Below are 21,632 nucleotides of genomic sequence, written 5' to 3' on the forward strand. Positions count from 1 at the left end.
CCACGGGGGTCTCGCAGCCCACGGGGGTCTCGCAGCCCACCCGGCGCCTCGCGGCTGCTGTGGCGGCGCCGGCAGGGGGGGCGCGGGGGGGGGGGGGGGGGGGGGGGCGCGGCTGCGCGCGCGGCTGGGGCACACCTGGGGGCGCTACCGCACGCGGGGCCCACAGGGCCCCCCTCCCCTTTCCCCCACTCCCCCCCCCCCCCCCCCCCGCCCGGATGTTTCTCGTGCACCGGCGCACACGCGGTGTCCCCCCCTCCCCGTCACTCACGGACACGCCGCCCCGCCGACACCAGCGCCGCACACGCGGAGCGGCTGCGCGCCCGACTGCCCCCCCCCCCCCCGCCCCGCCCCCGACTCGCCCCCTCCCCGCCCGCGCCCGTGGGCTCCCGGCGCCGGGGCTGCCCCGCTCCGCCCGCGCGTGGCGCCGCCGTGGCCCTGGAGCGCGCGCGGCGCGGCGGGGCGGGCGCGGGGCGCGGCCAGCGCGGGGCCTCCCGCAGCCCCGGCGCGGAGCGGGCGCGGGCGGAGCGCGGCCGCGGCCCGGCAGGATGTCGGGCTCCCGCTGCCAGACGCTGTACCCCTTCTCCGGGGAGCGGCACCGGCAGGGGCTCCGCTTCGCCGCGGGGGGAGCTGATCACGGTGCTGCAGGTGCCGGACGGCGGCTGGTGGGAAGGGCAGAAGGAGGACGGGCTGCGCGGCTGGTTCCCGGCCAGCTACGTGCAGCTGCTGGAGGTAAGAGCGGGGCCGCGCCGGGCGGGCGGCCGGGCCGGGGAGGGGAGGCGGGGGGGAGGGGGCCGTGCCGCAGCCCCCCGCCGGGCACGGCCCGGGCTGCGCCGCCGGTGCTGCCGCGTGTGCGGGCGGCGCGGGGGGGCACGCGGGGCTGCAGAGCGCCGGTGCCGCCGGGACCCGTCCGGGCATCGCTGAGTGCCCGGCGCCGCGGGGGGCTGCGGCACGGCCCCGCTCCCGCTCCCGCCGCCGCAGCCGCCGAGGGGCCGGGCCGGCGCGCCCCCAGCCGCGGGCCCCGCTGGCCCCGGCGCTTTCACAGCCGCTGAACGGCACCACAAGTCGTGGGCGAGGTGGTGCAGCCCCTGTCAGCCGTGCGTGCGGGCCAGATGCCGGGCAAGATCCTCTCCCTCCTCGCTTGCTCCCGCTCCCCGTCCCTCTCCCGCTCCCCGTCCCTCTCCCCGTCCCTCTCCCTCTCCCCGTCCCTCTCCCTCTCGTTTCCTTTCGCTGAACATCCCTTGGCTTTGCTTTGCGGATGAAGTAATCCCCGTACGTCCCTTCTGTTGCAACAGTTCCCTCGGCTGGCTGGAGGCACCTTGCCGCTGTATGTGGGGCATTGCCCCGGAAAGCCCCAGCAGAGTTAGAAACAGTCGCCAAGACTCTGAGGCTTTCCGTCACGATGCCAAGAAGCTCCGTTAGCTTCCGTTGTTTTCAGGGCCCTGACAGCCAGGGAACGGCTGTATTCCCACCGCAGGACTGCTTGCAGCTGAGCTGGTTTATTGCTTTCTCTCCTATGCAAACAAGACGCAATGTGAGTGTAAAATAACACGTCCGTGAAGAGTGCCTTCACAGTCTCTGCGTTTCTGAAAGGGAAATCTGTAACACCTCATGCGCCAAAGCAAGAACCTGCCATGAGCCCATCAGCCCTTCCTTTGCTGACCATGCCCTGTAGTCATTTGCAATTTAACCTAGCACGTGGGTATGGAGATGTTCTGAAGCAATGTCCTTGTGGTGACCAGGCCAAAGTGGCTAGCAGCACAGTGTTCCTTGGGTCAGCCTCTGCTTCTCCTCCAGGTTTCTAAGGGGCCTCAGAGAACCTGCTTTGCTTAGATGCGAGGCAGGCGCTGCCCACCCCAGGTTTTCCATGCACACCCTCTGGGGAATCCAGGGTGGCAGAACGGGACCTGCCACATGCATGCAGAGCAATGTCCTGTGAGCAAAAGATTCTGTGCAAAAGGACGTTTTGCCTATAGAGTTGGCAAAATTGCCTTTTGGTTCCTCTAGTCCAAATGAATTAAAAAAAACTGTGATGTTTCTGTTGAGCTTCTGTTTCTCATTCCTACCGGGAAAGTCACGGAAGTAGAAGCAAAATTTCCACACTCAGTGCTACAAGAGTGAGGCCTGGGACTTTCACGTGCCCCTGAAGCACTTGGGATGTTTTCTGATAAGCTTAAGAATGTGGGAGTCCTTTTGTTTGTCAGTTTTCCCACTTACAAGATTGTTTACTGAGATGTGTGAATGTTTGTGGTTTCACAAATTGCTAAATATTTACACATCTAACTAGGAATTTAGGAATCGTTTGAGGCAGAATGTATCATGAGATGGAACGAACTCTGCTGAGCAAAGGCAGTGGGAAATCATTCTGTGTATGCAATACCTTTGCTTTCCTATCATCTTCCTCTTGGAAACTCCTCTTCTCCTACTTAAGTCTGAGCAAGTTCCAACTTCCACTGTGCTCAGACCAGTGCCTGCTGCCCCACAGGTGTGCCCTTCCGACCCTCGGCTTGTGTACCGCTGAAAACTTTGCTGCAGGCAGTTGTGCACACAGCCCAGCCTCCTTTCTCTTGAGCAAACCTGCAGAAAGAAGGCAAGACAGACAGCAAGTGCCAAGTGGTGGTGTTCACTCTGGCATGTTTTCATTTTCTCCAGAGGTGCTGCCTAGTAAGGACTGTGAGCTAGAGTTAATAAATATGTCAAATGAGAGCTAAATAACGAAATCAGCCAAATTTATGGGACCACAGATACTTAGCATACATGAGAGTAAAGTAGATGTGTGAGAAGAAGTATCTGTGTGTCTCTCAGGGCTCTGTGCAGCTAGCCTTTCCCTTGTGTGCAGGCGTGTAGCTGGCTTGCTTAGGGACCTGATCTCACTGAAAGATGCTGTGATAGAGATACTGTCCCTCTCTGTTCTTTGATCCAAGTCCCTGTCCAACCATTGATACTGGAGCTGGCGTCAGGGAGGTGATGACAATGGGTGGTGATGATCACCAGGTGGGGCCATGAACACGATTCTCCTTTTAGTACCAACCAGCACTTATGCTGGCTTCAGTTGGCCCTGGCCCTGCAGCTTTCGTTAAGGTTCCGCATTATGTTCTGAGCTGAACGTAACCACAGGCAGTTGTTGAAAGAGGAAGATGTTATTCCCGCCTTCTGTGCTGCCCTTACTTCCCCATGCTAGTTCACTCCAGCAAGTACCTATGCTCTTCTCTCTAGAGCCCTGTACCTCACTGTCCCGAAGGACAGCTGGCTGCATTTTCTGCCAGAGTAGTGGATGAACGTGGCTTGTAGCATTGCCCAACGTGTGCCAGGGCAGGGAGGGTTTGCCCTGCATGGCACACACCTTTTCTCCTCTCAGCAAAGTCTGTCAGGAGGCTGCATGCGACCAAAAGGAGACGACCTTCTAAAGCATTTGTGTCTTTAAACCTGCCACTGTCTATAGACAGGCAGGCTGGATTTTCTTATCCATACAACTTCACATTTACCAACGCTGAAATCTCCCCTGACAGTGCTCTTATAGTCTGCGCTGAGTTTTGGTCCTCAGCTGAAAGAGGAAAGCAAGGAAGGCACAAAGGACAGCAGGTGAGAGGGGAGTCTCTTCCACCCTTGAGCAGTTTAGCAGCCAGCCTGCACTGAGCTGGTTCCTGCTAGACAAAAGAGGAGGAATGGCTGTTCCTGATGCTCTCTCCGACCTGGGAGGAACTGTGCTGCTCCATCTGCATCTCTTCACGGGCAGACGGGCTGCAGAGCTGCCAGCGCCAGTCCTCTGCATGCTGCCGTGTGGCTCTAGCTGGCTTATCCAGGAGCTGAGAACAGGGCAGGGTCCTCCTCTGTACTGGAATGAAGCTGGGTTAATTAGCATTGATCATATGCAACTGTGGGTTGGCTTCAGGGGCGGTGGGTTGGCTGATGTAGATAAGTTGCATGTGTGACTTGTTCTGTTAAGTGGTTGAGAGCCAATGAAGAGAGAGCAGCCAAGGAAGAGAAAGGGAGAGAGGAAGAAGCAGAGAGAAGAGAGAGCATGCCCTGGATGAGGCAAGATGTGGAGAAGGCATCAGAGGGACTGTATGAAGAGTATGCTGGTATGAGGTGGTAAAAAAAGATCTTATGGTAGCTTGATAGTCTGGAAAGTGCTGCAACACTCCTCCTCGTGTAGACTCACACCTTGTGGTAGCTCTTGGCTCTGGTGGAGAAAAATAGGTATCCATGGTTGGTGGTGAACCAGAATGGGGTTTGATGGCAAATGTGGAGTTGATCAGCTCTAAGAAAGCCATGAAGATAGCTTGTGGGAGATGAACTCCAGTGCTAGAGATGGATGTTCCTGAGGGATTGTTGCCTTTGCTTCCTGAGTTCTCTTGCTAGCAAAAAAGTTTGTTCGGTTCGTTCATCACAGAAGATCAAGGAAAGGACGAAAATTGTAGTGAATGTGGAGCAAGAGAGACACAGGGAGGTAAAGATGTTTGGCACCCTTTGGTTCCAGCTCCTGTGGTTGCCGCCGCAAGTCCACAGTGGTGGGTTAGAAGAAAGCGATGGCTGGAGATTCCTGCTCATGGCAATGGTGGAAACAATGAGAGCTGGAGGAGTGTGTGGTAGGGATAAGCCAGGAACAAGATGTCTCTGTGAGCTCTGGAGAACATACAGTTGTCAGAAAGCAAAAGTGATACCATGAATCAAAAGCAGAGAGCAAAGTGAGCAAGGGAGGGTGTTAGCTCTGTGACAGGGTTCCGGATGGGTTCCCTAGGGCCAGGCTGGTTGGCAGCAGGCAGGGAGGCTGCTGCAGTCTTGTTCACAGAATTGGAGTTGGAAGGCACCTCTGGAGATCAGCTAGTCCAGCTTCTCTGGCCGTGGCCGGTCAGGTTTTGAATATCTCCAAAGATGGAGACTCTACAACCTTTCTGGGCAACCTATTCCAGTGTTTTACTAGCCTCACAGTTTTTTGTAGTGTTTAAAAGGGATTTTCTGTGGTTTTATTTGTGCCCATTGCATCTCGTCCTTTCACTGGACACTACTGAGAACAGTCTGTCTCTGCTTTTCTTACTGTCATCCTATCCCATTGCTGCTGCCGCCGCACACCCCACCCCACCCACCCCCAGTTTTATACATATTGATAACATCCCTCTTGATTCTTCTTGTCTTGATGCTAAACAGTACCAGTTCTTCAGCCTTTCCTTGTATGACAGATGCTCCAATCCCTTAATTGTGGTCCATTGCCAGACTCTCTCCAGCATGTCCTTGCCTTCCTTGTGCTGGGAAGCCAAGTACTGTTTCTCATACTGTTGTGCTCTGACAGGTAGTAGGTTAATGGAGAAACAGCCCCTAGCCAGTATTTCCTGAACATGAGAATCCATTGACACCAGAGGAATCTGAAAGACTCCTGCCAAATTCATATGGTTTTGCTTTGACTGAGTTTGGTCTATGAGCAAGCAACACGCTTCTCCACGTTCAAGGGCTCGGGGAAGGAGTGATGTTGTTGCTTGTGATGCATGTCCCACTGAGCAGATACACCGCCAGCTCCAGCCTTCACCCCCCCTTTGGTGGTTTATAGCTGTGTCAGCCATAAGACCTGAAAGTCAGGGACTAGCAGCTGCATCTTTTGACCGTTTCCTCCCTCGTGCATACTTTTATATTTTTGCCTTTTTGGCGACTTGAGGAGAGCCATACAGGGACCCTCTGTGCCAGGCTGTTGCCTGGTAGTGTTATCACTGAGAGTGGTGTTACTGCTCTGTCCCAGGTTAAGCAATTGCCCTTTCCAGCCTGGTGCAAAGAAGAATCTATGCAGACACAGGTGATGAGCAGTCCTTCAAGCCAGCACTGCTATGGTGAGCACACGTACAGAGCAAACAGAGCATGGTATGTGACACAGTGAGGGGTTTCTTAACAGCTGAAGGCAACAAATGTGTCCTATCCAGAGGCTGACTGCCTCTGTGCTCCACCTGCACCAGAGATGCTTGGGATGATGATGTGTGTGGAAAGATCTATACAGCCCTAGCCCTGAGAGCAACCTAGTACAAGTCTTGGGTGTGTCCCATTTTGTCACAACCTTTACTAGTGCAGGGCAGTATAGATATCAGGAGGGCAAGGTGGTGTTGGACCTCTTGGGTATGCAGTCTGGGGGTTGCTTTGCACGGGACCCTCTGGGGAAATGCTGGCTGTTGTGTCTGCTGTTCTAGAGGAGTGATTTTCAGAGTGGTGGGGAGATGTGTCATTCAGTCACATTTGCAAGCGGTTTGTTTGAAAATCTATTTTGGGCATTGCTTTTTGTATTTGTGGTTAGCTAGAAATCACTTATATAAGCAGCAGCAGTAGCAACATATGCAAATTTGCTGAAAATTGTCAGCACTTTTTATAGCTTCAGTCATCCCACAGATGTAAGTCTCTGTGAAGCACAGTGTGTGCTTCCAGCATGGATGGAGGTGGCTCTGGAATCTGAGACAAGCATAGGACTGACTGCTGATGATGATCTTGTCTGCACTTCCACAGCTTGATTTGCCTGAACTGTGAGGCACTTTGGAAGGGAAGGGTTGCACACTTCCCCCTGATGCATGGTGCATGTGCAGGCATCGGACAGGGTTTTTTTATACATTATTTCCACTGCTGTGTAATATTCGGGGGAGTAATCGCCTCACCTAACCCCATGTGTGACATCTGCCATGTGGATGTTGAAATGTGCAAACAGCTGAGCCTGGAGGCTGCAGCACGCTTCGCTGCAGGAGGCATGGCATGAACTGCTTCATGCCCAGGTAGTCACAGAGAAAAGTGTTGAAAGGAATTCATAGAAATAATAATGCCTCTAATTTATTTTGCAGTAGCGGAGAATGTGTAGAGGATTTCTGTGCCAAACCATGTCTTGTCATAAGATGATACGATCCAAGGAGACAGTGTGCTCAAGGAGAAACTAGAACCTGCCACCTGATGAGCAGGGAGAATTCCATTTCATAACAAAATTCAACTTCTGAACATTTATGTGAAACAGTATTGTGATGAACCCTCTTATTTTTACAGAGAAAAAAAATTGTGGTTTATGTTTCTCTTTTTTCACATTAGTGATGGAGCATATTTTGACCAGGAAAAACCCCAAAACATTTTGTCAGAAAATATCCAGCCAGCCCTAGAAATGAGCATTACTGTAGGCAGTACTACAGTGTGACAGCTGTGCTGTGTGCTGCCACAGAGAGGGCTGGCACGGGCAGCTGTCGTGGGAGCTATGTAACGTGTACGATGATACACTTGGAAGAGCGGAGATGTTGATACCCATTGCAACAGAGCTTTTCCCGATGACCGTACAAAGAAGAGTAAGGTTGTGTATGGGAAGTATCTGCCTGGCTGTGAGTACCTGAGGCCTGGGAAATGTGTATGTGGTGTCGGCACCTCCTGCACGCAGCAATGGTGCTTTGCTTTCTTAGCAGGTTCTTCCACACCCTTGGAGTATGTTACCTCACACTTTCTCATTCCTCCATCTCTCCACTCAAAAATCAGCTCAACATAAAAAGTCCTGGAAAGCAACAAGGACTGAGGGGATGTGTGACAATTTGGGGTACAATTTTTGCTGCTTTTTTCTAAAGATATTGTGGAAGAAGTCACGATCCAATATGTAGTCTTGTGTGGTGGGAGAGGAATCTGGTCCTTAGTCCAGTGTGATAAGGCTGTGGGTGCTGAACCCTTCTGTAGGTGGCTTGGCTAGGGAGTGAGCATGGTGCTGTGCTCGGGGAACCTGTGCAGCGTCTGACGCTGCAAGCTGAGCAGTCCAGCTACTTGGCTGAGCAGCTGCCAGGCTGGGACTGGTGCCCCTGTCCCCTGCCGGCCCTGTCCAGGGATGCCTGTGGCACCTTCTGGCTATTCTGCCACTGAGAGATGGTGCTGGGGAGGAGCAGTAAATGCGACCAAGGGAGGGGGTGGCGTCTCCTCCAGGCACAGAAGGATGATGCTGATCCTCCCGGTGCAGGGATGACTCCCTGTGGGGAAGACCAAGGAAGGCAAAGGGGGAGATTCACAAGGCTGCAGACGAGGCTGCTGCAGGTGGTGTCTCCGGAGGGAAGGGCAGAGTTTTCAAAATTTGGTGCTCACAGCTGCTGAGGCTGGTCTGCTTCACATGAGTCAACAGCAAACCTTTGTCCAAAGCAGGGCATTTGTGAGATAGGAGCGACAATGAGAATCATGTGGAACTGCTTTGTGTTTAGTTTCAAAGTGGCATTTTTTCTCTCTGCGACTTTCGGTAACTGTATCTTTTCAGGCTGGAAACTGACACGGTCATCAACCACTGGTATTTCAGGGAAATGTGAACAAAATGAAATAATCTATTTTCTCTTATTAAAAGGGTGAGGAAATTATGTTTTGCTGCCAGAAGATCGCTTTTCTGAGAGATTTTAAAGCCCCATGAGAACATGAAGGAGATGTGATACCACAGTTCGCAATCCCTTGCTCACAAGAGTGCTGTCTGTCACCTATCTGGTGATCATTGTCTTGGGCTGTTGAAATTATGGATCACATTTTATAACTGAATAGTACCATAAATACCCAAAATTCATGAAAGGAAGGGTCTTACTAATGGGTGTGACATTTGTTGTGAGCTCTTCTGTCCTCTGCTTGAGTAGGGGTGTTGCAGAACCTGGGCTTGTGGATGCTGCACCTGCAGCAGGTGGGAACAGTCTCATCGGTAGTCTTGCAGAAATTGCACAGAACAGACTTTTTAAAGATATTTTTCTTTATCCTTAGCTAAAAGACCAAAAAAAAAAGAAAGTCATGGGAGGCTTAATCTGGAAGGATCTCTTCCTGCCCATGGATTACAAAGAGAGCATAAAAATGGTCTCACTGCAGGTGTCTGCCTTGTAGACGTTAAAGACTGAATGAGTTGCCGTGCACCAGCACATTAAGGGTGGATATACTGTGAAGATGAAAACCGTGGGTCATTTAAAAACTCACTTAAAGATCACTTTGTTCCCTCAAGAATTCCCTGTTCATTCTGTGCTTTGAATGGGGCACATGCCCTGTAGACAAACACAGGAGTGGTTTCTGCAATGGTAGGCATGGGGTAGTCTAAATAGTCTCACTTTCCAACTTGGACGCAGAATGTACCTTAAATGATGAAGCGCTGCGCTGCAAATGTGTGTTGATTGTACTACGTGGTACTTTATACTGAATGTAGTTTAAAAAGAGACAGTAGGAATAATGAGAAGATGCCAGATGCTCAGTATTTTCTAAAAAAAAAAACGCTTCACTTGGGTGTCCAAAATGGAAAATTTAGCTCTGAAAACAAGACCAGAAGATTGTGGCAGATTTGGTGGGCTTTGGTTTTCTCTAATCTTTCACTTTTACCTGTATGATAATAAATGAATAAGTAGAATTAACTGATTGTTAAAATAATCAGATTAAACCGTTCTTTTATTCTATGTGATGCCTTATCTTCCATAGTTGCTTATGCCCTGTGGAGCACATTATTATCAGTAATGATTCTGCATTACCAGAATCTAAAATGTCTAAGTATGTACTCAGGGCTTGTTTTGATTGTTTCACTGACTGCTGACACCAAGTGCAATCCCAAAGATAGGATGTTCTGTTTTGTGGAAGTCCCATAAAAATAGGAGCAACTACGTGGTGCTGCAGCATTGCAGATAGTATCAGTCTTTGGAACTCCTTGGGACTGTTGCAGTCTCTTTTGCTGTGGCCATGCTACAACTCGGGGCAGCAAGAGTGGTATTTGTCATGTTGCATGTGTTCATCCTGTTCACACGACCGGCAGAGCACGGGGAGTCAGCCCGCTGAACATGGCAGGCAGCCCTGTTAACTTGTGTCTTGGAATATTTGACGTAAGGCACCGGTATTTCTGTCTTTGATTTCTGACACTTCCATGGAACACTTGTTCTGTGCAGCTTTTTCAGAATCCAGCGCTTGTGGGATGTGCCTGGTTACTGTGCACACATGGCAGATTTGCTGAAAGCCTCCTGAACGCCTGGGCTGTGCTGCGGTGGCTGCTCCCCGCTGTGCACATTTCCAGTAACCATGCACAGCCCCACATTTGCAGACAGGGAAAGGAGGACCAGGGGAGATCTGAAAAAAGCATAATGGACTTGATGGTCCCCACTGTGTGCTTTGCACACTGTCATCAGTTTACATCAAAGAATCATTGGCCATATTTAATTATGTGTCATGCTCCCTTTTATTGGCATGATCCACTTAGAGTCCAGAACAGCATAAAATCAAGGCAGTTTGTTCAGCCGCTGTTTTTCAAGAACAGGGTGCTTCAACAAGTGTTTGTCTTGAAAAATCAAAGTATGTTTTAGTGTAGTTGGAATTTTTTGTCACGCCACTGTGTAAAACATTACCTATCAAGAGGACCTCGTGTGAAGGGTTGGTATGTGGCAGGAGACCTGGGCTATCAGCTCTACAGATTTGCACAGTATCTGCAGCACAGGCAGATGGGCTGCGCCTGTGCACGTGGGGCTTGGGCACTGGAGAGGACTGGGCTGGCAGGAGCCCCTTGCATACCTGCCATACCAGCGAAAGCACACCTCTTTGGGTTGAGGGGGAGAGCAGGTGATGCTCCATGCACTACAGACTTACTGGTAATGCTCTGCCTGCCATGATTCTTTCTCTGTGCACACTGGGGTGACTTTCCTGGGTAGCACGCCTTTTACAGGTGTATGTAATAGCAGAGAAGGCGTTTTGCTCATACTAGTAACCCAGTTTTCCCCATTATGCTATGAAAATAGCTTTTGTATTGGCCTAATACAGGGGTCCTCAAACTATGGCCTGCGGGCCAGATATGGCCCCCCAGGGTCCTCAATCTGGCCCCCCAGTATTTACAGACACCCCCCCGCCGGGGGTTGGAGGGGGAAAACCAAGCAGCCGCAGATGGCTGCCTGCCACTTCATCCGCGCGCCGGCCCCCTGTTTAAAAAGTTTGAGGACCCCTGGCCTAATACATTTGTGGTTTGCTTTTTTGCTGGCAAATTCCAGAAGGGGGATGCCACAGGTTACTCAGGAGCTACCACCCTGCATTTTGTAGAACACAACTAGCAGTAGAACAGGCCAGCGTATTTTGACATACATCTTTTCTAGCATTTGTGAACAGTCTCCTCAGTATTCAGTTGTTAATGTGGGCCGCTTTGGGGTGAATTTAGGCGAATGGGTGACTTTGGTCACTGATCTTTGAACTCATAGATGAGTACAGACCCAAAGGCCAAAAATCTTTCTTTGGTGGTGTTTGAGATCTGTCTGGCACTTTTCCGACATTTGTCGTTGGTAAGTGTGGACAGTGCAGACTGTTCTTGAGCCTTAGATACTCCCACTGTGATGCTGGCAGCAAAAGCACTGTGGTCTTCCACTGTTGCTCTGAGCACCAAGCTTGTTTACTGCACAGCTCTCCCAGAGCTTTCCCAGCTCTGTGGCAGCCTGTGACAGCCCTCTGTGCCTCTGCTACTGCAATCCCCAGGGCGTATGCTAGGAACAAAGTAATTTCAGCATCAGCCGTTTTGTCTGGTATCACTTTGTGGGCCCCTGTTGACCAGTGCCCTCTCTTCTGCCCTGTCAGTTGGTTTTCCATGGAGGGGGGAAAAAAAACTCAGCAAAAGGCAATTAAAAATTAAAAGTTTTGCAAAGACCGGGGATGTTTGTATATAGGATGGATCAGGCTAAGTCTGTAAGGAAGGTGGGTGGGTGAGTTTTCCGTGGCTGTCTTACAGAGTGCGCCAAAGCAAGGAAGGCATGCCGCTGGTGCGAAAGCTGCAGAGGGTCTGCCCAGCCCAGCTGCGATGCTGCTTGCTGCTGCAGCACCAGATCCAGAGCTGGGCAGCATTGCTGGTGGAGCTGCCAGAGCAGGGGCAACACGGCAAGACTTTAGCCCACTACATCGAGAGAAAGACGGAGCTCCCTCTGGGCTGGATACCCAGCCTGTAGTTGTCAGGGTGTCCCATTAGCACTGAATCTTAGTCTTTGGACACTCAGTGAGTCCAGGCATGGGTAAAAGGGAGAAAGGTGTGAGTGAGGAAGGAGCAGAAACACATCACAACATAATTGAAGGTCCCAAGCCGTTCATTTTATCTTCCCATATTTGCCCCTATCTTTTACCTGAAACTCCTGCAAATTTTCCTTAACTTTCACAGGCAGATCTGCTAGGTCAGAGTTAAATCTGATCTCTTACTGAACCTGCGGTGTACTTTCTGGCATTGCAGCATTGCTCGAGGCCTCTGTTGGCCTTCTGACACTCATTCAGTCAGACAATGGTCAAGCAGCCCTAAGACTGCTGAGGAAAAATACAGCAGTTGAATGGTAAGGATGGAAGGGGTTAAAACAAAGCATCTCCCCTCTCCTAAGAGCTCCCTGGACTGCCAGAGGACCGGCTCTTGTGGAAGACAGATGAAAGGAGCAAGGATCTTTGAGCTGGTGAACGTTGTTTGGGACATGAAAAATACCTGTAGCATTCCAATTAATACCTCCATATGTAATATTTTGCATTTACTGCCAGTGTAATTTGTTTGCTGTAATGTTACTTGTTCAGTGGAGACTTAGTGAAGCTCTTCAGGCTTTCACCTCACTTAAAAAATTATGTATAACTTGCACATATTTATAACACGCTTCTCGGTCTCCTTATCTTGAATTGCTTGAGGAATGAGCAGCAGCATCAGGCCTTTGTGGTTGACTCTTGTCTTGAGGAAGACTAACTTTTTGTTTCTGCTCCTTGCTTTCTGGCTTATCATTTTTTTTTATTTTGCACAGTAGTGTTCTCGCTCCTTGACTGCTTCTTTTCTTCTAAAAGTCTACACAGAAAGGAGTTTACGTTTTCACAAGCATGCTTGTGATGGTTGGTCTAACAGAAAATACCAGTACTCCCAACAGTACCTAACATGTATACTTATGCCATCATGGTTATAATATCGCTGTTGAGTGTATTCTGTCATTCTGCTTTTTTTTTCCTCTGGTGATCTATAAGCTCTTTCAGAATGTTCTTTGAAATTGGCTGGCTGGATCTGCTTTGTCTTCCTGATCCTTTCTAATTCACTTATTTAGCACTTTATTCATGTTTCCAAAGCAAAACTCTGCAGTTGCTGCGTGCCCATGTGCTCCTCCTTGACCCATGTGCCACGAAGCCAGACCTACAATGACACGTTGGTGCATGGCAAGAGCAGTTTTGGTTGCTGCTGAAGTGAGGCTTGGTCACAGAGGCGGTAACATCGAGAGCTGGCAAGTTTTTGGTAGTGAGGGAGAAGGAATGATTCATATGGAGGAGTTTAGAGGAGAGAAATTGAGATTTGGAGTGACAGAGTTTGCAAGGGGTGGCAGAGAATGAAGAATTGACATAGTTTGACAGTGATAGACAAAGTGCCATGCAGAAATTGCACAGAAGACAAATTATATTTCCAAGGAGTGAGAAAATGCTTAACTCAAAAAGCAATAGCCAGAAACTGGATTGATGAATGTAGTGCATTTTGCAGTCCCAGAGGAATGTGTGTACTGTCTGCAGAATTCAGTTAAAAAATCCTGCTGAGGGCTGTGTGTAGCACATGGCTGAGCAGTTCCAACTCTGCCCATGTAATGAGCTGCCTGAGCAGCAGATTTGCTTCTCCTGTGCCAGCTGCTATATAATAGGACTAATTCATTACCCAAGGACAAGTAATCACTCTCAATAGCAAGATTTAGAGGAGGGCCTATGACCGGTCTCGTCGCGCTGTGAACTGATTATCACAGTGATAACTGGCACCAAATGAAGACTGGAATTGAACCTCAGTCTGTTATGGGATGAAGAATAAAACTTCAGGTATTAAATCATGTTTAAATTATCTATGGATCCCTTTTGGAAAATAAGCTTGATATGAACCTGAGTCAGTGAGACCCTGTTGCCAGCTCCTATCTCAGCTGCATTGCCCAAGGGTTTGATGGACTCCTTCGCTCCTTCTCCATTCTACCCTTGGCCAGCACAATTTACCAAGTTTGAATATGGATCTTCAGTGAGGGACAAAGCTTTCTTCCAGTGCTGACCAGAGACATGATCATGAGCTGTAATTCAGCTCGGGGATGGGGCCATGGCAAATTCTACTGATGTGTATTTTGCTGGCTGTGCTGGGAGTGGCAGGGAGGAGGCCTGGTGCAAATCGGTTCCCAGCATGTTGTGATTGCTGTGGCCAGTGCCCGATGTGCACCAGGCAGGGTGCTGCCTGCCTTATACGCTGGGAGATGCCCTGTTCTATCCTGCCTCCTGCAGCGATCTCTGCTTAATGATCTTGTCAGTTTTGAGGTGGGACCTACCACATCTCAGAGGTGGGACTCTCTGCACAGGGAGCAGGACAGGAGGTCTTCCGGCCACATTGGATGCCCATGGCCAGGAACCCACAGATAAAGACCACCAGCCCCAAGCAGCACGTGAAAGGGGAAAGAAGCTGAGGGCTGCTGCCCTCACCACACATCAGAGAAACTGAATGCTACAACTCCAGCTGCGTTTTTTACTCCAGTACGTTGAACTTGATCACGGAGCTCCACCCAGTGATGCCCAGCAAGTTCTTTATATCACAGCCTTATAGGCTTGCACCCACGTATATTACCCCTTCTGTGTGTCCAAGAGAGGACTACTCCAGTCTGATCTGGGGAGTAAGGGACTGCCACCTCCCTCGTGACTGTGACGCTATGGCACAGGTTCTCTAGGCTCCCTTCTTCAGGCTGGGAGCTGCTCCACCCCTATCTCCTGGGCTGAGAGGCTGCTAGTTTGCAAGCAAGCACAGATCATTTCAGATACACGGATGACCTCATTGTATCATTTGCGTGGATGTCCCATGGGAAGCTGCCCACATCTTGGCACTCCTGGGCCCACAGGCTGCTGCCTTGCCTGCCGGTGGGCTGCGCGGAGAGGTGGGCTGGCCCAGGCCCTGCTGCAGCCTCCAGGGCTCTGCCTCATGCTTTTCTCCCAGTTGACCTCTGTGGACTTAGCATTAGGCTTAGACTCTGCAGCCAATGGGTCCTATCACCCCCTGTGAGCTGACCCGGAATAGGTTCGTTCTTATGTATTTAAGCATTCCAGCAGGATGGGGGGAGAAGAGCAGGGTGCTGAGGAGCAGGGCTGATCAGAGGGGGCCAGCCACGCACTGGGTCTTGTCCAAGAGCTGCTGCTTTGCACCCTGCACTTACAGCTGTAAGAGTGATTTCTGTGACACGGAATGGGGCTGATGGGGCTGAATGGAGTGGCTTTTTGCTGGACAAGATGTGGATCTCTGGAAATGGCTCTTTTGTGACACTAGGATCAGAAATACCCAAGCAGGAATGCCTGCAGTCCCTGCGCTAGCACTGATCAGTGCTCTGTGTGTGTCCGTCCCTGATTTATGCGATGCTGTTGGAGCTGAGCCCCCCCCCCTCCCTTCTGCCTGCTCCCAAGCTCAGATGCCAGGGCCGAGTATGTGCCCAGGCAGCTGGTGAAGAGCAGCTCAGGAACTCGAGTCTGTTTCCAGACCCCGTGTCAGCCCCTGGAGCCAACAAATCTCAGTGTTCGTTTCTGTGGTGTGGAATTTGCTTTTGCTTTCAGCGCTGGAGGATGCAGTGTCTGTCTGTGGTTAGAGGGAAGAGAGCCTGAAAGCCCGGTTCCCCCTCCCCGTGGGAGGGAGGCATTTCCAGGAGGCTGGTTCGAATTGCTGTGCTCAGGCTGTTCCCTGCCTGTGCTGGGATGGGACATTCCCTCCTCACCACCACCAAGAGCCTTACTGCAGTCTTCTACCATTTTTCTCTTGTCCCAGAGGATTTGTGCTTTAACTGCCATGCACCTTCATCCTCCCTGGCACACACCACCTACGGAAGGATCAAAACCAGGCCAAACCATGGACCAGTTTTTTGAAAATGGCCCTGGTGCTGACTAATAACCTTTGCCTTGCTCTGGTGGTGGAGGCCCTGTGGGTTCTCAGACTGTGTGTTTTACCAGCTCTTGGTGGTGCCTGCCCAGGGGGACGCCTGTGCCCCACCCCTATGGAGAAATGCAGCATTAGCATCATCAGGACTGTTTGGCTTGGATGTGACAGACAGCTGTCACAAATGGCTCTGCCTGCCAAGGAGGGCAGGTAGCAGATGGTTTTTGGCTCACGGTTTGTCATTGTCTCTTTGTTCAGGTGGCATGTAGCCTGAAGGGCAGACATCTTCCAGCTTCTTATGGCTTGAAATGCAGTGCAGCTAAAATCCTTAAAAATGCTTTTACTTCAACAACTAAGGTTACAGGTTGGCCTCTGATAGAGCCTATACGCCCAATGTGTCTTACGCTGCTCCACAGGGAGCAGCAATTGCCTTTTCGTGTAACACGTGACTGCCTCGGTTGCTGTATCAGTATTTCTGAGGGGTAGAACTGAATCACTGATCATTACAACATAGGACACATTTTTTTCCTTTGTTGTAATCTTTTTCCTTTATTTATGACGTTGTCTTCCGTGACACCTTCCACATTTAAGTCTCAAGGTGAGAAATTTATTTATAAATAAATAAAATAGATACATTTATAAGTTCTTCAGATCTGGCTCATTTTCTTCTCTGTCTGCTAGGCTTCAGCTCCAGCAGTAGGAAGGCAGCTTCTTCAGTTGATTGCGTTAAATATATCGCTTTGGAAAAGAGCAAGCCAGATCCAAAAGCTGTTCCTGTAACACTAATTTCGATCTCAGCCCTGTTTCCCATCTAAAGATGTTTCTCTTTCAGTGGAGATCATGAAATGTCACATTCATTATCTGCATGCTGAGAAAATGGCTTTCAGCTCCAGAGGTTCCCTCTCGCAGGAGCACAGTCTGAGGAACAACAACCGCAACTTACAGCAAAGTTGCAGTTCTCGGTATTTTTAAGCAATATTATTCTGAAGACCCACAATATTAAGCGTGTTGCCATGGTGTCATAGCATGTGATTAATTAGACACAGACTCAATACATTTAAGTGTGCAAGATGACTGCTGGAGTCAGGCCAATGCCAGGATTACCTCGCAGATTTCCCTCAGGTTTTGTTTTTCTTGCGATCCTGCAGCTGTGCAGGATTCACCAGGGAAGTTCCTTCTGTAATCAAACCTACTTTTCTCCCTTAATCTGGTCAATTGTGGGCACTTGGGACAGGCAACAGAGAGCTGCTGGGGCAGGAGCATCGCTGCCCTGCAGACACCCTCTGACGCAGCGGTGACAGTGGGGACACAGACACTGGTCCATGGGAGCTGCACAGGGAGGTGGCACAGATGGTCCAGGTGGCACAGGCACACGGATCCTCCGGATCCTGGGTGGTCCGTCAGCCTTCGGTGTTTCAGTTCAGCAGTGGGCACAGCAAGATTTAGAGCAATGTGAGGGATGTTTAGGCTATGACAGGTGAAGACCTATGGTGTGAGGGTGGAGAGCTGACCTGGTCTGGCCTCCCCTTCAGTCCTCCCCTGCCTCTTTAACCCTGGCTGCATTCGGCAGCAGTCCTGGGATGACCCTGTTGAACCTCCCTCCAGGGACTGGTGTGGCTCTCAGGACTCGCTGTTCTCCTGGGGTGGCTTCTCTGCTGGGGGAGCTTGCAGGGCCACTGAGCACCAGAGCGGGTTCAAAGTGAGCGTCAAGAGTGGGACAGGAGCAGAACCCTGCTGTGAGGCAGCTCGGTGCCTTCCCTGTATTCTACCCTGTGGTTGCAGCAGCTGGGTCTCCAGGGGTGCTGAAGTCATCCCTTGCCTCTCTGGGGCTGGGGTGCTGGGGGGTGAAGCAGTCTGAGCACACAGGTGAGAAGGTGTTAGCACCAGAGCCAGACCTCTACCTCATCACTAAGATGTAAGTGTGCTGCTTAAGCAGGTTATCTATCTCCACCACCCGAGACAGGCATCCAGCCCTTTTGTACAGATGATGCAAGAGGGGCTGGTTTCTCCAAAGGGAACAGAGTGTTGGTTTGTGGTTAAGCAGGAGCTACCCAAAGCTCACCGGTGGAAAAGGCCAAGTCCTTTGGGTGGTGTGAGCGGGGGCTCCTCCTGGCAGCTGCAGTGCCTGACCTGGGGCTGTGCAGGAGGGCTGCATGCATTTGATGCCCACCAGCCCCATTAAAAGCCTCAGGGAGAGGAAGACATTAACCACCAACCTCCCACAGCAGGCAAGAAGTGGGAGGGCAGAAGTTAGAGAGGTGGCTTCAGTTTCCTCTTACTTTGCGTGGACTCAAGCACGCTTCTCCGTGAGCAGTCAGCAGGCAGGAGAGCAAGCATGGGATGTCCTGAGGGACAGCAGGTTTCTCACAAGCCTCAAGGACTGTTTCTTCTGTGATGGTCCAATATGGACAGGTGAGCAGTCCTGGAGCAGAAGCTTCTCAGTCCAACACACAGACAGTTTGTCCTTTCTTTAGAGGGACAAAGCACTCGGGTTCCTTTATAGCCAACTGAGGAAGAGGTGCTTCTGTGGTCAGACTCTCCTGACACTTTCAGATGTCCAGGCTGAAGGAGCTGGGGCCTCTGTTTCTCCCTGGTAATCAGAGAGCACCAGACCACCTGGCTCAGCTGTGGGCACCTGAGGAGTAAAGTCCTGGATGGAGGTGGGAGCACTGCCCAGCTCTGCCTACTGATGTACTTGCACTCAAAACAGGCTGTATGGCAGTCTCTGTGAGCAGCTGCGCTGAAACGTGGTTTCCATGTCTTGCCAAACTGTTATTCCTATCACTAACCTGGAGAGCAAGAGCCTGGGGTGGGGTGTGTGTGTTATCAATCTGTAATTTGAATTCAGCATCTGTTCTGTGTCGTTCTGCCTCTTTCCCGGGTGTGAGGCCAAGGCTGGTGTTCGGTGTCCAGCAGGAGGGGGGACCTGCCTGCAAACGCAAGGCTGTGCTAAGGCTCCCAATTCCTTCCTCCATAAATGACGCCATTGCAGCAGAACAGGAAGGTCCAGATACATATTTTTTTTGCAAGGTTCTCTGGTTTGAATGAAAACAATTTTCCTAGAACGAAATGCTTTCTTTTCCCACCTGTGCCTCTCTAAGCCCAACACAAGTGTTCAGGCTGCCACGTGCAGCCTGACCGATGTCTTAGAGAAGTTGTCCTGTGGACTTCGCAGCAAGTGTCAAGGGGAAAGCAATACAGGTGGCGAGGTGCCCTGAGCAGGGCAAGCTTCCGACAGAATGTGCCCCTTTGGGAGCCTGGTATCTTGGATATTTTCAAGAGGATGTTTCTATGACTTGTGGATTAGCTGTACCAAAAGTTGTGCTGCCATACTGCTTTTTCTGCTCTCCACATGGTAGCAGCTTGTTACCAGGAAATTTCTGACTGTTTATTTTGACATCAAGTCTAGATTAAAAACAGAATTCTACCTTTTTCACCAAAACACATGAATAAAAAATCCCATGGCCTTAAAAATCCCATCTAAAGCAGTGGGATACAATTGGCAGTCTCAACAGAACTTTCTTGCTTCGCCTAGGTTCAGGATTTTTGCAGTCCCAGGCCTCAAAATACCTCAGCTGCAAATACTGCTGTGGTTCACATGCAAATGTTCACAGTAGTTCATGTGGAGAAGGTTTGTAGGCTAGGAATTATTCCTTTGTGCCAATTTGAGGTAATGGTGTGCAGGTAACTATACCCGAGACCAGAGGCAGTGCCACATGCTGTAAAGAGGAGGGTGACATGAGAGTGCAGGGCTACAGGATGGATCCTTGGGGTGCTGGACTGGAGGGGAAACAGGCAGTTCCGTATTTCAGCCTGTCACAGAAACCCTCAGATGTTGCAAGCATGGGCTTCAGTGCCCGAGGCTTTGGCAGAGATCGCCCTGCCCAAAGGACCTAGTGTGAGTCCAAGGTCCTTGATCTGCAGAATCCTTCGAATAATACAGCCCGGCCTGGGATCTGCAAGCCTATCAACCTCCGTCTGATTTTTACCAGGTAAAACAACAACCTTGTGTCTCTGTCGTTCAGGCACATTCATTTTTTACTGACATTTTTAAACACCTGCTGGATCAGTCCAGAAGCTTGTCTGGCTTCATGATTTGGAGCGGGTTGGAAATGTCCTCTTGCGTGGGGTGCACGGATGGAGAATTGTCAGGATGCAGGGGAACGTGACTGATCTGAGAAGTGATCAGTGAGCAAAACTGAACCCAGGCCTTTTACACCCCTTTGAAAATGGCCTGGTTTGTGTGTCTGCAGGGAGGTATTACTGGTTTGGCTGGTATGACTTGTATTTGTTCTTAAATATCAGGATCAAGGAGAGGTAAAGCTCATGTCACCGTGGTCTGCGGGACCCTATTCCCAATTGCTGTCAGTCTAAATTGTTGCTTTTACAGCTAAGTCCGTCACCCCTGTAATATTTTTTCTCCCAGAGGACAGAAATGAGTTACGCAGTTTCTCAGTAATCACATAACTCCAGCGTCAGAGGCCTGTGGAAGAAAATGATTTGTGATAATATTATTAAAGACTGTTGCATGAATGCAGTCAGAAAGATTACGTAGTCCCCACCCCAGTTTTTAACTTGCAGTTCCAAGTATTGACCTTTTCCAAGTAGCATTTTCTTATATTACATTTTGGTTTCCTTTCAATACATCATGTCATACTTCAAATAATATTTCCATTTTCATATCGAGTGCATCTATTCCAAGCCACCTCAGGGACTGTCAGCGCAGTGTCATCTTTGAAAACAGCTGACCAGGGTGCATATGTGTATCCAATACTGTAGTCATAGGCTCACTCCTCTGCTCCAAGAAAGGCTCAATAATACCTATGTAATTTCTTATAAACAGTTATCTGGTCTTTACTTAAGGAAGTCCATGGCTTCAGTGTCGTATACCGTGGCTTCAATATCACCTCCACCCTGAACTTTCCCTCCTTCGATTTAAATCCATTTTTATCCCACCTGTGATGGATGGGAAGATCGACCATCCTTTGTCTCTTTTCCGCAGCTTGATGACATATCTAAGACGCTCCCCTCTCACTCATTCCCGCTCTGTATTACACACCTTCTCCTCTTTCCTTTCAGGTCATTTTTTCTAGATCTCCTCTGGACTAGCCCGTTTGTTCATGTCTGGGAGAACGAAACTCAAAACTTGGCGCACAGCTCCAGCTGAGGTCTTACCAGGTCCCTGTCTCTCAGGCTGCTCTCTGGTTTTCCTTCCCAGTAGGACGGTTGTCTCTGTAGAAGAGTGAACCACTGCTGACACCCCGACAGCCCCACTTCCACCGTGGGGCTGGTGTTCAGCCATGTGTAGGTGATCAGATTGGATCAACAGATCTGTCCATGACAAAATGGTGTTGCTTTAAATTCTATCCTTCTTGTCTGCTCAGGGTCCTTAAAAAAAATCTTAAATAATTTATTCAATTAATTTTCAAGGAACTGAAGTTCAAGTGCTGTTCCACAGCCCCATTTCTTTCTTTTCCCGTTTCTCCAGGTTTGACACTATGTTCTGCCTTTTCTGTGTTGCCAGAACTCTCCCTGCCTTTCCATGAATTCTAAAAGATGATAAGCAATTGCTCTGATATTTATGAGGTAGTAAGTTCTTTAGAAGTCTTAGGCTGAATCTATCAATCGGTGGTCTCAACTTACTCCTTCCCTGTTGCAGGCTGAGATATTAACCCTTTGTTGCTAGTATTAACTGTGACAGCCACTTGATCATGGATGACTTCTTTATCAGCAGATGACTTTTTGCTGAAGATTCTGAACGTGATCATCCATGGGTAGTTCTTCTCTGCTGGGCTGCAACTGGTTCCTTTACTTTGTC

The 21,632-nt window shown here is 50.1% G+C and overlaps 1 protein-coding gene across 1 annotated transcript in view; it reads left to right on the plus strand.

The window, feature by feature from the left end:
* The first annotated feature begins 512 nt into the window (after nt 1-512).
* The window catches only part of GAS7 (growth arrest specific 7), a 96,584-nt gene continuing 75,464 nt past the window's right edge, over nt 513-21,632 (plus strand). Inside the window, 2 exon segments of the mRNA XM_040580866.1 lie at nt 513-620; nt 622-729. Of these exon segments, the coding sequence (XP_040436800.1) occupies nt 546-620; nt 622-729 (183 nt within the window). The 5' untranslated portion in view covers nt 513-545.

The sequence above is a fragment of the Falco naumanni genome, chromosome 1 (assembly GCF_017639655.2).
Source record: "Falco naumanni isolate bFalNau1 chromosome 1, bFalNau1.pat, whole genome shotgun sequence".
In the NCBI taxonomy this organism is placed as follows: Eukaryota; Metazoa; Chordata; class Aves; order Falconiformes; family Falconidae; genus Falco; species Falco naumanni.